This window comes from Ciona robusta, chromosome 14 (genome assembly GCF_009617815.1).
Source record: "Ciona robusta chromosome 14, ASM961781v2".
Taxonomy (NCBI): domain Eukaryota; kingdom Metazoa; phylum Chordata; class Ascidiacea; order Phlebobranchia; family Cionidae; genus Ciona; species Ciona robusta.
The window spans coordinates 628,836-646,591 of record NC_143248.1 but is presented as its reverse complement, the minus strand read 5'-3'; the positions used below and the strand labels follow the sequence as shown (position 1 = coordinate 646,591).

At 34.5% G+C, this 17,756-nt stretch overlaps 3 protein-coding genes across 3 annotated transcripts; 2 read left to right on the top strand and 1 right to left on the bottom strand.

Moving 5' to 3' along the window:
• Nucleotides 1-115: 115 nt before the first annotated feature.
• On the bottom strand, nucleotides 116-4,720 carry LOC149724683 (tyrosine-protein kinase receptor TYRO3-like). The gene has a single exon (XM_089892286.1). It carries the CDS (start codon nucleotides 4,127-4,129, stop codon nucleotides 953-955), a length of 3,177 nt encoding a protein of 1,058 aa, XP_089748412.1. The 5' UTR covers nucleotides 4,130-4,720; the 3' UTR covers nucleotides 116-952.
• Nucleotides 4,721-5,505: 785 nt separating this feature from the next.
• Nucleotides 5,506-6,740, top strand: LOC149724682 (ribonuclease MRP protein subunit p24-like). The gene has a single exon (XM_089892301.1). The coding sequence runs from the start codon at nucleotides 5,878-5,880 to the stop codon at nucleotides 6,496-6,498; it is 621 nt and encodes a 206-aa protein (XP_089748427.1). The 5' UTR covers nucleotides 5,506-5,877; the 3' UTR covers nucleotides 6,499-6,740.
• LOC149724681 (periodic tryptophan protein 2 homolog) lies at nucleotides 6,651-17,752 on the top strand. Its single transcript, XM_089892289.1, has 21 exons — nucleotides 6,651-6,791; nucleotides 7,058-7,170; nucleotides 7,488-7,582; nucleotides 7,994-8,075; nucleotides 8,464-8,625; nucleotides 9,239-9,345; nucleotides 9,607-9,721; nucleotides 9,963-10,055; nucleotides 10,403-10,546; nucleotides 12,051-12,258; nucleotides 12,765-12,913; nucleotides 13,131-13,288; nucleotides 13,982-14,122; nucleotides 14,331-14,445; nucleotides 14,736-14,851; nucleotides 15,275-15,372; nucleotides 15,523-15,685; nucleotides 16,181-16,305; nucleotides 16,657-16,750; nucleotides 17,213-17,438; nucleotides 17,599-17,752. Exons 1-21 carry the CDS (start codon nucleotides 6,774-6,776, stop codon nucleotides 17,720-17,722), a joined length of 2,646 nt encoding a protein of 881 aa, XP_089748415.1. The 5' UTR covers nucleotides 6,651-6,773; the 3' UTR covers nucleotides 17,723-17,752.
• The last annotated feature ends 4 nt before the right edge of the window (nucleotides 17,753-17,756 follow it).

The window sequence follows — 17,756 nt, the reverse complement described above, 5'->3', positions numbered from 1 at the left end:
TCTTTTTAATTTTAGTAAACAATATCTTTTGTACAGGGTATAACAGTATAAACAATACTGAAGTTAAATATATGTTTGTTTGTAAACTTATCCTGCCCCCAAGCAACAACACTGGTAAGTTAGATTGAATTTATTTAACTTTACATTCAAAGCATAATGCAGATAATAATAAACATTAGCAACACCAATTTTAAAACGAGTAACTGTTAGGTTGCATATTAAATAATAAACAAAAAGCAACTTTACTGCCACATGCATATTTACATAGCAATATCTTGTTTTACAATCCTTAAACATTGGCAGCAGTAACACTTTAAACAGTAGAAAGAAGTTTTAGTTACAATATTACTGCATATAATACTTTGAAATTGTGAAAATCAAATTGTTTTTCAATATGAAACGCGTTGAATATTATTAGCAAAATAATGTGCAATAGATTTTGTTTAAACAAGTAAATGCAATTTTAATTTAGAAAATATAATGTCATTTATACATATAACAGTATTAATGGAATATATGAAGTTACAAAAACGTGTTATGTATTACAAATAGTATAAATACACTGCGTGTAGTATAAAGGTGTCTAACTTACTGCTTTATAAAAAGCTTCATATGAAAAATTACAAAAAGGCACTAAAAAACTAAAGGCACCAATTTTTGCTATTTAAAATGGTTAGATTGGTCAATTAGATTTGCGGAAACATAAGGTCAAAAGAATAATGATCAACTATAGGTTACATTTTGGGTAATAGAACAATCCAGGCCTAAATCCTAGGACCCATTGCTTGCTACACTGTAGGACCACACTGCTTTTGAATGTGCATATACAATGTTGGGGTAATGGGCCAATTCTAGCCAGAATCCTCGGCCCCATGGTGTGTCACTGGCACTGGACCTCACCCACATAGGAGAAACATCTTACATTTTGTTTCGTTAAATTTGTACAAAGTGATCACAGGTCAACTACTTCATCATCACACGATGTTGCTCTCGTGTGGATTAATGGCTTCATTGATATATTGTCGTCAGCCATGTTATATAACCCAGCTCCTCCTCCTGCCTTTTCTCCCACTTCTCCCACTCCTCCTGGCTCCTCATATTCGCTCCCCGATAAACATGATGCAGATTGAACAATAGGAGTTTCAATATCCTCAGTTGGATTACAAGTTATCTCACTCAAAACTTCAACAAGTTTATCAAAAGTAATCCGATCTTTCACCTGTACAGTCCAGCACGGGAAAACGACGCTGAACCAAACTTTGGAAGGGCAGTGCGCGGGTTTATTAAGCCGAGTTCCGTTTCGTAAAAGTTGATATACCTCGTGGTTACCAACGCCAGGATATGGGCTTTGACCCATTGTAAGTATTTCCCAAACAGTGACACCAAAGGACCAAACATCAGACAAAGGGGTAAATATATTATCAGCCAAGCTTTCCAAAGCCATCCATTTAACTGGCATTTTTGAGATGTGTGTTTGTCTGTAATAACTTTCCGAATATACAGTCCGTGAAAGACCGAAATCTGAAACAACAACTTTGTTATTCTCATCCAGCATACAATTTCTTGCAGCTAAATCTCGATGAATGAAATTTCTATTAGAAAGATACTGCATTCCTTTTGCTACATCCAATGCGAATAAAAGCAACTTTTGAACCGTAAATTTCTCGGACAAACCCGCCGTTCGCATTGAAAACAGATAGGAACGTAAATCACCATTTGGCATGTATGGTAGGACAACTAATGGGGACGCAGGTTTATTTAAATCTTCCGCTGTGAAAGCGATTCCAATCAAGGCCATAACATTAGGGTGGTCCAAATCTTTCATGCGAAGACCTTCTTTTACGAATCCCTCCACTTCTGTATAAGTGTGCCCAGTTACTTTAATTGATTTCACAGCAACATGACCCTGTACTGTTGCAGTCTGGTTGCTGTTATTGTTGCTATTAGCATCAGCACTTATTGTAGCTTTGTACACAAATCCAAATTCACCCTCCCCTAATATTTTACCAAGTTTTAGTCGTTTGTTTTCGATCAAAACATCCTGCACCAATTCTTCCAACTGTTGTACAATAGAAATAGATCCAGTTGAAGACATGGATGTGTAATAAGCATTCTCTGAACGCAGGGTATTACCAGTGGCCACTGGTCCATAAGTGACATTAGGATTAGCTGTCACACTTTGTTTTGTTAACCTTTTTCTATAAAAATGCCGGAACGCGGCCGCCAAAATTATTACAATTATAGCAAGTGATACAACAACAGCTATTATGATAATGGTTGCATCATCTTTGACATTTGCTATGGGACTACTTGTAGCTGAAGTCAGAGTTGTAGATGTAATAATAAATGAATTACTGCTTGAAACTCCACAGCCAGACACAGTACAGGCATACACAAAAGCTGAACTTTTTCCAGGTTCAATTGAGCTTAAAATAATGTAACTTTGTGTTGTGTTACTACACTTATGCTGAGAGAGGCCTAAGACACAAACTTTGTAATACATAGAAGCATTGTTGACCACCATGTTATCAACTGAGTCCCAAGTAATATTTACACTTGTATCATTTATAACTGCAGCGGATACATGGCTCGGACTTGCTGTTGGAATTTCTGGCAGTGTTTGAAAAGTGAAAGTTTTACTAGGATTTGATTTCCCTGCTTTACTGATACAAGTGACACTACAATTGTAGGAAGTGTATGGCATCAAACCTGAAAGCATAATGATGTTTCGACTTGATGTGTAAGGAGTCTTTATGTTCAGCAGGCTGTTGGTTGTAAGTGTTGCAGTGTAACTTGTAATGTCATGACTTCCATGCGAAGGTAAGGATATGTTGACTACGGCAGAATTAATTCCAATTTGAAGTAGAAATACGTTGGGGGTGCTTGGGGGAATAAAAATTGGGACATGGAATGTCTGAAGATTAGAAAATGGTCCTTTTTTCAACCCTGCCATGCCACATATGCGAACACCATATTCCATATTTGTTGAAAGGCCATACAGCATAGCTGATAAATTGTCAGGTGTTAAATTGTGCGTAGTTTTCGAAGAGCTTCTTACATCATAAAGTTCCAATTTATAACCTGTTAATTGTCCTTTAACTGGATTGGGCGATACACGCCAGGTAACATAGGTTATATTTGGTCGAAAATGAACTGAAACATTTTGTGGAGGTATTAAGTTTGTTGCAGGTGAGAAAGTATACGGTTCACTCCATTCTGAATACCCGATATAGTTGTGACATTTAACTCGTGCTGTATACTGCTGTGTTGCATCCAGGTTTCGAACAGTAAACACATTATATGGAGCAGGTACTTCAGTTGATGCAAATAAAGTATTTCTGTCTTCAATAACTCGAACAATGCAAACTTGTACGTCAGAATAATCGACCATCCATTGGATTTCTGCTGTAGAACTTCCTAAAATTACGCTCATAATAAGTGGAGTGGCTGGCACCCTTACAACATACACTGTAGCTACGCTTGATGTAACTGAGCCACGGGAATTATTGGCAGTACATGAAATATCATACTGTGTCACACTATGGTTTATTGCAATATTTACGGCAGGAAGTTTTGGTAGGTATTGTTGGTTTGTTTCGAACTCACCACTGTGTACTGGTGTCCCATCATTCGCAAACATGGTGTAGTCCCAAGTAACCGATGTAATATCTGGAGGTCCTTCAGCAACACATGGGATATTAATGGATGAATTATGCAAAGTTGAATGGATATCTGTAGGCCCTTGAATAATAACAGGGGGCCCTAGTATGGTAACGCTTGCAGCGTGCGATACCACAGTTCTACTTAACCTATCAGTTGCCACACAAGTATAACTTGCCGTGTCATGTCTGGTTAAGCTTTGAAACTGTAAAGTACTTAATAAAGTTTGGCTGTTTTTTTCTGTGTTCCACTGAGTAATATGGTTTAATGAAGATAAACCACGTCCATTCTTCTGCCATCTTATAGATATAGGCTGTGCACCTTCAGCTACACATCTAAGTTGGGAACCAGTGCTATTAATATCCCATGATACACTGCTTGGATGTCTTGATATTCTTAATCTTCCCTCAACACACAAGGGCAGAGCAAAAGCTATGCAGAATATACAACTTTTCATAAGAGAGCCCATAGCTAAACAAACAAATTATGTACCGGTCAATTTCAATCCATATTCATACACTTGCAATTTATGGTAAGTTTTAACTCTTCACACCTGAAAAGTCGTATAGTTCTGTGGGGTAAGACGGGATAGTGTTAAACATAAAATCCCATATTTCCCGATCATGTTTTGAACAATTAACAACGTTCTTTTGGAACCATGAGATACGGTTATGCAATTCCGTAAATACTCTTTGTTTACGACCAAATAAGATACAAAACTAGAACAAAAACGCGTCCCATCTTACCCCAGCCTACTATTACGTGATGTCCCATCTCTCCCCACCCTACAATTTTTTTTTAAAAAAGAATCTAGGCTTACAGTTAAAGCATAACGACTGTACAGGTTTTACACTTTGCATACACCTGGTATGTCTGTTACAGATAACTTACGGCGACAATAAGAAAAAGGAAATATCTCTTCGTCGAATCTCAAGTATTGCGGTTACGTCACGCTACGAATTTATAAAACAGGTTTGGATGCGTTTGGGGGTGCGGTACATAAGTTCAAGCTTGTACTAATGACTAATCTTTACGTGTAAAGTAGAGTAGGGTGGGGGGAGATGGGGCACCTTTTACCTCTATTATCTCTCGTCCCATTTGGTAATAGACGAAAAACATTCGAAGAATTATAAAACTGTATTCTCGCGACTTTCATAGCCCGTTGTTAATTGTTTAAAACGCGATCAGGATATTTGAGTATTATGTGCTAAAGGTGTCCCATCTTTCCCCGCCCTACTGTATATATATACGTTCAACGTAACGACTCCATAATGCAAGATCGACAACTTGTTGGGCAAACATGCGACGAGCGACATCAAGCAAGGGGGAAACGTGAGAACAGCAAGAGCATAAGAAAGCTCATACTGACCTTTCAACACAGAACATGGGAGGGATTTTATGGCATAAAGCACGCGAAAGAGATAATGAACGTCAAAGAAAAGCCTATTTTCACATATTTTGTTATGCTGTTTAGAAACATGTCTTTCTGCGTATAATAAGAATTCGTTTTGTTTTATTCTGGTTTGCGCATTTTTTTATACAAAACAAAGGCACAGGCTTCGATAGAATAGGAATAGATCTGTTAAGTTTGGTAAAAGGGAGTACAAGATTTACTGTGTACTTTACAGCTTTACATCGATGCGCTGGCGAGGCAGCATGTTTGAATATAGAAGTTCTTAAAACGTAAGAGAATCTCTCGCTTTGGATTAAGCCGGAAAAAAGGTTCAGAAGCAATACGTAAACTTACTACGAGAGTATTAAGGGAGAGAGGGCAAAAGAAGAAGGCCGGAAAAAACCCCCACGCCATGTGTGAAGCAACAATATAAAACCTCGTGTTTAGAATCAGCTGATAGATATGTGTTGCCTTTTTTGCAATAGTAAAACGTTTTCGGTAAAAATGGTGTTGTTTATGGTTTAGTAGCTACGATTTAGCACTTTGTTCAAGTAGTTTTCACCCGCAGGTATCTCGTTTTGCTGTTAATTCCCTTCTCTTTGTTGTATCAATTAATCTGAATGAATGAATGAATGTAGCGTACTCTATCTTGGCGTGGACGGAAAACGACAGTGGTTATAACACGGGTGTTAATACACCTCGTGCCAGCTTACGAGTTACCATGTATGATGTATGTTACTTTGTGGGTGATTAGGCTACGTTATTGTATTCGAAGATGTAAATGAACTAATGTTATGTTTTCTCTATAGGCATTATATCTTAGTATGGATCAAACCGACTTATTAAGATTTCAAAAAAAGTCTATGAAATATCGCTGGCAAGCCGGACAGTTACTGACGCAAATATCAACAAATACAAGTCGGGCATTAATGTCTTCGTTCGTTGAAACAGTTGAATATTCCCACCATGAATGCACAGAAGCAACTAGCCGAATATGCCAGCACTGTAGATCTGTTTACTTGCCAGATAATCATGAAGTGAAGCTACAACCAAAAGTTAAATTGACAAGAAACATTCAAAAATCTATGAAACGACAAATTCGTAAAAAGGGGGCTTTGGCACGGAAAGACAAACGGAATTTAAAGGATTATTTTGAGTCTTCATCAAGTGTTAATATTAAATGTAAACAATGCAATAAAATAAGCAAAATTCCCACAAGAACTAGAGAACAAATAAATTCTACAAAGAAAACAGACTTTAAAAGCCCTGCACAAAATTTCAATAAGCCGTCTTTGCCCATTACCCCATGCACTACCCCTACATTGAGTAAATCACAAAAAGCAAAGCGAAAACGATCATCTTCACAGTTAATGTATTTAATGAAAGAACAATCCAGGGAGTCTCCCACCACTGCAAAGTTACATGACTTTCTTTCCTCACTTTAATTTTATTGTAATGAGAATTTAACTATTCTGCCTCCCTGATTAACTGTGTACTTGGAGTAAAAAGTTGTTTTTTTGCACCTTCTTTGTCTGAAAATTTTGAGGAAATTTTCGTCAGTAAAATGTTTTTTGAATAATTTTTTTTTCCTAAATTATTATTAAGGTATAATACACGAATATTGATTACAAAAGTTTTTCGGTTATTCCTTAAAAAAACTTATTATATTTTGCGTTTATATTTCCAGGAGTTTAAGATAATGTGTTGCATTTAGTTGAAAATGAAGTTTAATTACAAGGTTTGTGGATATTGTTGTAATAACACATTTATATAAATACATAACAGTTGCTGCTAGGTGTTATAAAACATAAGTTTGATTAAGCTGTTCCGACCAATTTATTTTCACATCAACATTCAGTGAAAAGAGTCGTAACGTTCCAAACAATTGACTAAACGTAGTTACTAAAAATAAATTAAACAAAAGAAAATAGAAGGCGGGCGCTAACTACTGTACCACGACGCTGGTGTTTGTTAACAAATATTAATTTATTTCAATTTCTCCAGTTTTCCAACTTGGTGGGCACTGTATATCGGACAGGAAATATCTCATTTCTAAAAGATGGTGACACAGTGATTAGTCCCGTGGGGAATCGAGTATCTCTGTTTGATCTGAAAAAGTAAAACCGAGAGTTTTAAAATATAAAGCAAAACATTATTATTTTAAATTGTAATTTCAGCAAAAAAATATTGCTATTTTAAATAATATAATAATTTCACAAAAAATAATACTGTTCTATTTCTGTATTACTAATATTATAATAACTTTACAAAAAAGGGTTATGTTTCCAGCAAAATATTTGACTTTTTTCATTTTTTATATATTTAGGCCTATGTATAATATTAACTTTACAAAAGATATTACTGTTCGATCTCATCTTAAAAAGTAAAATTATAAGCTTGTTAAAACAAACATTAATATTTTGTATTGTTTCAGCAACAAATCTGAGACGTTACCGATCACAACGAAATATAATATCGTCACCGTAGCCGTTGCACCTAATGGATGTAGTGCTATTCTTGTGGATGAGGGTAAGATGGTTTAGTTAACGACAGAATAAATGTAACTTATTTATCCTCACATGGCGGGGCAACGACAGTTGTTATAACACAGGTGTTCTGTTTCATACACCTCGTGCCCGCTTACAAGTTACCATGTATGTAACTTGTTTATCCTTGCATGGCGGGGCAACGACAGTCGTTATAACACGTGTGTTCTATTTCATACACCTCGTACCCGCTTCAACTTACCATGAATGTAACTTATTTATCCTCACATGGCGGAGCAATGACAGTTGTTATAACACGGGTGTTCTGTTTCATACACCTCGTGCTCGCTTCAAGTTACCATTTATGTAACTTTGTGGGTGATTTGTTTATTACAGTTCATTAAAGACTGTTTGTAAAAGTAAGTCTAACTTCAAATTATATTTCCAATTAAAGAGGGAGAAGCGACACTAGTAAGTCTCATCAGCAAATCTGTTTTACATCGACATCACTTCAGGAAACCAATTAAATGCATCAAGTTAGTAGACTAGGATTTAATCCGCTTTTTTGGCAGTTGTTTTTTTTCATATAGTAATATTTTTTGGTGTAATGCAAATATGTATAACATAATTTATTTAGTATTGTTTCCAAGTTTTATGTGTTTATAAAATTGTATATGAGTGAGATCCTTGTTAAGGACCTGGGAATTTAGGATCGATTTGACCATTACCCCAACACCCAGGCTGCTTTTATCTTTGTCCTGGACCCAAGAACTATAATAATAACTTTATTTGTTTGTTCTTTTCTGGTAGCGAAGATTTAAAAATATTTTAAACAAATTTACAGGATATTGCACTCTTGCAGCTTATGATATAGACCAATATATTTAAGGTAGAACATTTCACCCCAATTTCATCTTACCCCAGATATAGCCCCGATGGCCGCAAGTTTGCCGTCACTAAAGATAATCTTGTATTGGTGTACCATGCTCCTGGTATGTCAAGAGATTTGAACCCGTTCCAATTACAAAGAACATTTTATGGAGCGTACGGTGAAACTACATGTATAGATTGGACAACTGATAGCAGGTGTTTGTTTAAGCTTTATATAGTAGGGTGGGGAAGATGACACCTTATCGTTCTATTTTCTCTTCACATTTGTTAGTAAACAAAGAAAATTCAAATATACTAATTATAAAACTGTATCCTCACAACTCGCATACACCGTTATAAATTGATTTAAACCGATCTGTATATTTGGATATTATGTGCTAAAGGTGTCCCATCTTTCCCCACCATACATATGTTCATTTAAACAATGAATGCATATAATATATATATATATATATAGATTGAGGATTTCTTTTTCTACAAAATTCAATTCGTAAAAACAGTTGGTAGAGTAATAAACCAACAAGAATATTTTATATATGATATAAATATAACTCAAGTATAATAGATGCATAAAACATGGATTTTCTGGACAAATTTAATAAATGACAGCCTATATATAAGGTACCATTTTCCATAAACCATTATTCCAACATGTTGAGTCATATTTAGAATTTTCCACTTACTTATTAATGAAGAGCGAAAATTTACCTTAAGCTGAGTAAAGCCTGGCCTAGAATTTAAAAAGCTCTGTTAACCTCCGTACCCCTGTTTTTGATTCTTTTTCTTTTTTATATTTTCATTCATTTAGAGCCTTCGCTGTTGGTGGTAGTGACATGAACACACGAGTGTACGCTGCTATGAAATGTGACAATCTGGTCGTGTATTCACTTGGTGCTCATAAAGATGAAATTATTGGTAAATATATTTTGTGTTCAACAGCCACACTTTTTAGCTAACATTCTTTCCCACACCTATAATTCAAATTATCATCCATTGTTAAAACAACCAACCACAGAGTTACATACGTGGTAACTTGTAAGTGGGCATGAGGTGTTTGAAACAGAACACTTGTGTTATAACGGCTGTCGTTTCACAGCCATGCGAGGATATATAAAAGTTACATTGATTCATTTATGTTGTGTTTAAATCTTATTATAACATTTATTTTTATAACAGGTTGTTTCTTCGAAGCCAATTCACTTGACATATACACAGTAAGTAGAGATGGAACACTTAATGTATGGGAGTCAAATACTGAACTTAAAGATTTAAAAACTCCAAATATTGAAAAGTAAGTTTGGAAGTTGCTCCATTTTTTCTTTCTCTTTTATTTCTCCATTTGGTAGTAAACAAAGAATATTTACAGAATTGTATAACCGTATCCTCACAACTCTAAAAGAGCGTTGTTAATTGTTAAAAACAAGATCAGGAAATATGTGATTTATTTGATAACGTAATGGTATCCTATCTTACTGCACAGCACCATATTCAAATATGATTGTGTGCATAATAACAGCATTATTACATCACAGAGAAACTAAAGAAGAAGATTCTGATGTCACAAATAGTGATGAAGAACAAATTGAAGAAAAGAAATCAAAAATTTTGTACAAAAGAATCGCAAAGTTAGTTAAATATCTTAATATAAACTGTTTCTGTCTGGAAGAATTTAGAGCTAGGCTGCCTAAGCTGGGTGGGCAAGTCTACCCTTCAATTTACTGCACAACTTATAAGTTAGATAAAAAAGTGGTCTATTTACATTCCTGCCTCCCCTGTATTATATACAGTTTGGTGCCCATGCTTCAATGTAACATTTTTAAAGACACACACCGCACACAGTGATATTTAAGGTCACCAAAACAAACAAGCCTGGAAATCTCTTTCCCACTTATAATACATACACCTGGCAGCAATAACATAATAATATAGCCTATATATTCTTAAACTTCTGTCTTAAATCACTTATTTTTAGATATTTTTTCAACAAAGAAGGCGAATTCAACAGCGTAACCAGCACAGCATACCACACAAAAACACATGTGTTGGTCACAGGGTTGGCAACCGGAGCTTTCCATATTCATGAATTGCCCGATTTCAATCTTATACATTCATTAAGGTAAAGTTTATTGTCAGAAATTGTGTTTTGCCTTTGTTGTTATTGGCCAGAAGCCATTACAGCAAGTGTGAGATAACATCGTGCATTATGACGTGTGTCATTGTGTTGTCAGAAACGTGGCAGTTGTTTTTTGGAGAGATTTGGTAACTTTTGGCTTGGGTATAAAACTTATTATTATAATAAAAGCTTGTAGAAGCACTGCAGGGCGTTCTTAATTGAGAGACGCGAAATTCTTGCGTGCGACAGTTATAACATTAGGGGTGGATTTTGAAAAAGGGATGACATCATTGTATATTCACTATATATTAGTTATATATCAGAGGTCACAGCTCCTGTGTAGTTTGCATGCGGTGTACCAGCGGTTTCCAAACTGTAGTTCTGTGGTTTCTAAACTGTAGTTCTGCGGTTTCCAAACTGTAGTTCTGCGGTTTCCAAACTGTAGTTCTGTGGTTTCCAAACTGTAGTTCTGTGGTTTCCAAACTGTAGTTCTGTGGTTTCTAAACTGTAGTTCTGCGGTTTCCAAACTGTAGTTCTGCGGTTTCCAAACTGTAGTTCTGTGGTTTCCAAACTGTAGTTCTGCGGTTTCCAAACTGTAGTTCTGCGGTTTCCAAACTGTAGTTCTGTGGTTTCCAAACTGTAGTTCTGCGGTTTCCAAACTGTAGTTCTGTGGTTTCCAAACTGTAGTTCTGTGGTTTCCAAACTGTAGTTCTGTGGTTTCCAAACTGTAGTTCTGCGGTTTCCAAACTGTAGTTCTGTGGTTTCCAAACTGTAGTTCTGCGGTTTCCAAACTGTAGTTCTGTGGTTTCCAAACTGTAGTTCTGCGGTTTCCAAACTGTAGTTCTGTGGTTTCCAAACTGTAGTTCTGTGGTTTCCAAACTGTAGTTCTGTGGTTTAGCGTATTTGGTAGTTTTTGCTTTTTCTTTCATTGGTGTGGTTTTTGCATTTTTCCCCACCTACCCCAACACAACAACATAATGTATATTAAATCATCTTTCCCCAAAACAGCAGCATCTACAAAGAGGACCCCTAAATGTTTTTGCTCAACATTGGTGTGTTTTTCTTCTATTGGTGTGGTTTTTACTTTTTCTTTCATTCTTGTGGTTTTTGCATCTTTCCCGTAGCATTCTTTGAATATATAGAACCAAAAAGTATCCAAATATATTTTTTTATAAAGTTTAGGAACCGCAGGTGTACACAGTACTTTCTAGTGGGAAATGATGAGTTTTGTTTATAAATTTTTTAAATAAAAAACAGCAGCAATTACAAATAGGACACCTAAATGTAATTGCTTCAACCCAGTGGTACAAGATTAAGGCTTTATGATATAACTGCACTAACTGAAAAAATATTTATATTACAAAACACTGCAAAACATGATTGAATCTTAAAATATAAAGCTCGGAGTGTTTTAACCAAATGACGAAACATGATGCAGTTACATTCTTATATTTAAGCTCTTATTTTGATTATTTTCTGTTCTTTTAATGTTTTGTTGCACTTTCAGTATTTCGGAGCACCGTATAACCGCAGCAGCTTTTAACAACACTGGCGATTGGTTGGCTTTAGCTTCCAGTGCGTTGGGTCAGTTACTAGTATGGGAGTGGCAGAGTGAATCTTATATATTGAAACAACAAGGCCATTATAGTGGAATGACATGTCTGGATTATTCACCTGATGGAAGATACATTGTAACAGGGGGAGAAGATGGAAAGGTGAAGGCTGTTATATATATATGTGTGTTTATTATCAGCTAGGGGCTTCATTAGTACTAAAAATTAGGAGTTTTTATATATATTTATCATGATTATTATTATCGATATATAATCGTATTATTGGGATAATCGTAAATAATTCAATGTTCATTAACATCAGCGTAACATTAGTTGATTAAACCAAACTGGCAAAGGAGAGTCGCTATGAAAAGAGTGATGGTTAAAAGAAGTTGACATAATATAGTAGGGTGGAAAGATGGGACACCTTTTAACTCTATTTTCCCCTCTCATTTAGTATTAAACAAAGAACATTCAAACAATTATAAAACTGTATTCTCACGGTTTCTATAGATCGTTGTTAATTGTTAAAAATACAATCAGAATATTTGGATATTTTGTGCTAAAGATGTCCCTTTTTACCCCACAGTATATATATATTGTTTATGTTAAAACACTAAGTTAGGCCTACTATAGATATTGTTAATCAATCAATTATTGAATCACAGGTTAAAGTTTGGAACACGAGCAATGGATTTTGTTTCGTGACTTTCTCGGAACATAAATCGAATGTTACGGGTGTTCGCTTCACTTCATCTGGTCATGTGATCATATCTTCGTCACTGGATGGCACTGTGAGGGCGTTCGATTTGCACAGGTGGGTATGTTTTTCATTACTAGTTGAACGTGAAAATAAAAATATCATATTTTATCTTTTTTTTCAATGGAAAAAAGATAAATTTTACTAAATGAAAGAAATTATATATATATATATTATAAATACATGCAAATTATAAAAAAAAATTTTTAAGAGATATTATTTATTATAAATACATGGACTTTATAAATAAAGCATCTATATTATTAACAAACAGATATCGAAACTTTCGAACGTTCACGTCGCCCCGACCGACACAGTTCGTTTGCTTGTCAGTAGATGGCAGTGGTGAGCTAGTGGCCGCTGGGTCACGTGACACATTCGAGGTGTTTGTGTGGTCGATTAGAACCGGTCGTTTGCTCGATATTCTTGCAGGTAATATTAGATGATGGTTGGTTGAATGAATGTAACTTATTTATCCTTACGTGGCGTTATAACATGAGTGTTCTGCTTCATACACCTCGTGCCCGCTTACAAGTTACCTTGTATGTAACTTTGTGGGTGACTGTTTTTTTGTTTAGCCAACAATTTGGACAAATTATCACCCTAATATGCTACTTGTGTTTTGGCTCTTCCGGCAAAAATTTTAAGACATAATTATGGATCATAGAAGTATATGAAAAGTATAACCAAAAGTTGACAAATACCAGTATAATAAAACCAGCTTATACCCTAGGCCTAACATATATTGTGCTTTTTTGTTTTGGCTCTTTAATAATTTTGCATGTATTAATACCCAAAGCAGAACAAAAGTATTTGTTATTTATAGAACACCCTAGCATGGCCCACTTTTGTTATCATCTTAATATATATTGTGCTACTTGTATTTTGGGTCTTCTGGCAAAAACGTTGCATGTATTGTCATATACAGCATGTATTATATATATATATATATAAGTATGCAAGTATAATACATTGGAACATTACTATAGAGTACACAAGTAAAATAACATGTTAATTATTGAGTACAGAAGTAAAATAAAATGTTAATTATAAAGTAAACAAGTAAAATGGCGTGTTAACTTTTGAGTACTTAAGTATAACATAGCCTACTTACCCCACCTCCAGCCCACGAAGCCCCGGTATCCTCCCTCGCATTCTCACCAACGGAGTCGATACTAGCGAGTGGCTCGTGGGATCATAGCGTCATCGTGTGGAGAATCGGGGACGAGAAAGGAGCAAGAGAATCGTTCGACGTTTGCCATGATGGTATGTTGTAGTTTATATGTGTTGCTTAATAGAAGCCTTATTTGAAAAACTAGAGTATTTCATGTTGTTATCTTTAAACGTTACATTAATATGAATTAACCTGTTTATTCACATTAGCCATAAAATATCGGAATTATTTTTTAAGGATTGTCACAACATTTTAGTTGTTTGCTGATCAAGTATTTAACATTAAACTTTTTCTCATTAGTTATGGCGATAACGTTCAGATCAGATGGTAAAGAGCTCGCCGTATCAACACTTAACGCGGAGATAACTTTCTGGGATGTTAAGACAGTTACACAAACTGGATCCGTGGATTGCAGGTCGGGGGTGTAAGCTTGGTGTTATTTATATCGAAAAAGAATAAAAGTAATAATCACCTACAAAGTTACTAACGCGAACACGAGGTGTTTGAAGTCAGTTAAATTTTGGGTTTTTAGTTTTTTGAAAACATAACGAAATGCATGTATAATTCACTAAATATTCTTCCAAATTGGACGATAAATAGAATACAAAAATGTACTATTTTATTGATGGTCGTTAAGTCAATAAGAACAAATACCATTATTATTATTAGTAATTATAAAAAATATTTATATCTGATTTCCCACAGGTTTGATATAGGCAGTGGAAGAAGCGAATTAGATAGAGTTACCGCAAAAACAAATTCTTTTGGAAAATCATTCGATACATTATGTTATACTGCAGATGGATCGGCAATTATTGCAGGTACTTTTGTTTACCTTACTTATTCATCAGAAATAAAAGATTCAACATATCCAAAATAAACTGTTGTATCTGTTTGGATAATAGACTGACGATGCCATTTAGGCGAAATGTATATCTTTATATAAATATATACATTATGCACACTTTTCTTCCAATTATATCTTAATTTGTTTTTATAAATACAACTAACTATGAGTTAATTTGTACTGTATTGTGGCTTGTGGGTTTAGCAGCCACTTTTATATAACGCGTTTACTCAAGTAGTTTTTACTTGTAGCGTGTTTTAACGACTTTTGTTTTGCTGCTAATTTCCTTCTCTTCGTTGTTTTCATTAATTTGATCTTCACTATTGTATTCGAAGAGATAAATAGCATTTTTGTTATGAATCACAATTTAAAATACTTTACCAACAATGTATTCTAGGTGGTCGAACAAAGAACGTATGTGTCTACCACGTTAATAATAAACTATTGATGAAGAAATTTGAAATTTCAAGCAATTACTCGTTTGATGCTATGGAGGTAAAAATGTTATTGACAAATATTTTTAGCTGAATTAAAATAAACAGACCAGAAATTTGGTATAATTGCCAATAAAGTTACAAAACAGGGAATTTGTTATTAAATTTTTAGAGGTGTAAACAAATTACATTCATTCATTCACTCATCCAGGAATTTCTTGATAAACGGAAAATGACGGAGTTTGGTCCATCAGCAATGATTGACACAGTTGAAGAAACGACAATCAAACTACCAGGTGTACGAAGTGGAGATATGTGCGCTCGTGCGTTTAAACCTGAAGTGAGGGTGTTCGATGCTAAATTCTCCCCAACTGGTAAGTACTATTGTAAATATTACACTATAGTTTTAGTAGTAGTATGTAGTAAAAAGCTCATAAAAGTATTTCTTGCTGTTTATTATAAATATTACTGTCCGCTTTTTTAGGATTATTTGTTTAAAAAAACATATAAAAGTATTTTCTATTATTTTCTATACTTATTACAGTCCATATTTTTAGACAAAATTATAAAAAAATTCAGTTGCTAATTAGTAAATTACAACCCACGATTTTAATCATTAAAAAGTAAAAAAAAAAGGTCTTTCTTATTGGAAATCCCATGCATTGTATTTCTTTTATATTCTTTTCCTATAACACAGTGGATTGTAATATATTATTACTGATATTTATAAAATAAATAAAAAATGTGACAGTCCACTTTTTAGCAGTAATAAAAAGATTATAAAGTAAAATCTTCGCCATGGCTCCAAAATAATAAATAAGTTTATGATATATTATATATAACTTGTTTTAACTTGTATAATAACACAGGGCGTGAATGGGCTGCTGTAAGCACAGAAGGATTGCTCATATATTCACTTGACGCAAACCTTAATTTTGATCCATTTGATCTTGATATTGATATAACACCAGACAGCATACGACAAGCGGTTGAGGTAAAACTGTTATATACTGAAATAAATTATATTTATCATATATTATTATCAAAATATGATAAATATAAATAAACTTTAAAAAATCTTTTTTTTAATACCTTTATTTCTTATTAAGCCAACATGACATTTTCTAAATGCAACACCAATTAACCACTGGATTTCACCATCTACTAATATAAGGTTGTTATTACATTTTAGATTTGATTCGTTACATAACTAAATACATATTTTACAAAAAAACAACTGCAAAACATGATTGAATCTCAAAATGTACAGACTGGAGCATTTAAACCAAATGATTAAATGTAATACAGTATATACAAATTGATTCGTTACATGTATCACTCACAGAACAAGGAATACAGCACAGCTATTATGATGAGTCTTCGACTTAATGAGAAATTATTAACCAGAGAAGTTATCGAATCGATACCAAGCGATAATAGTAAGGTTTAATATAATTACCAGGCCTTTATAGTTTATTAGTAGGCCAAGTTATCATTGTAGTTATGCTATAATACAGACTACGGAAATTTTTAGTTGTCAATAATTGAAAATATTTTTGACCAAAATGTAGTTTTGTTTCTTTGTTTCATAATATAATATACTTGTTTTATATCTGCGATTCTGACATGCATATAGATGGTCAAATTTTGGGTTTGAGAAATGTCATTGCAGCAAACATTGTTACCCACTATAAAACAGTCAAGTGGTAAATACAAAATTCTTTGAAGTACTGACTTTATGTTATAAATGTCGGGTAATGGGCCAATCCTTGCCTAAATCCCAGGACCCATGGCTTGCCACGCCGCGGGGTCTCACTCATATAAGATAGATATGTATTAAAGATATTGTGTTTTCTATGTTTAATAAATTACAATCATCCCCATTAATCCACCATCCGCAGTTGAACTGATCAGCCAAAACCTGCCAATCAAATATGTTGACAAGATCCTCATATTTCTTGCATCGGAGCTTGAGACATCCGGTCACATCCACTTCATCCTGATGTGGATCCGGTTCCTTCTCACCAAACATGGTCCCGCACTCAAATCTGACTCCAACCACATGATGGCAGCAATGAGACATCTCCAGAAAAATTTGACGCGAAAATCTGACACTATTTTAAAATTGTGAGCGTTTTGTGATATAGTTATTTATCCTCACGTGGCTGGGCAATGACAGTCGTTATAACTGTGTTCTATTTGATACACCTCGTGCCCGCTTACAAGTTAACATTTATGTAACTTGGATAACAGATGGTTTATCCATTAACACACCATATTTATTTAGAATGGACGCCAACTTCTATCAAAACCAATACGTGATAGCTCTTGCTAAACTGAAGCTGAATCGCTTGGATATTTGTCAACCATCTGATGAAGACGACAGTGAACTTATTTGCGACCTTGAATAATGCGTAATAAAGATTTGGATCACTCACAAACTTT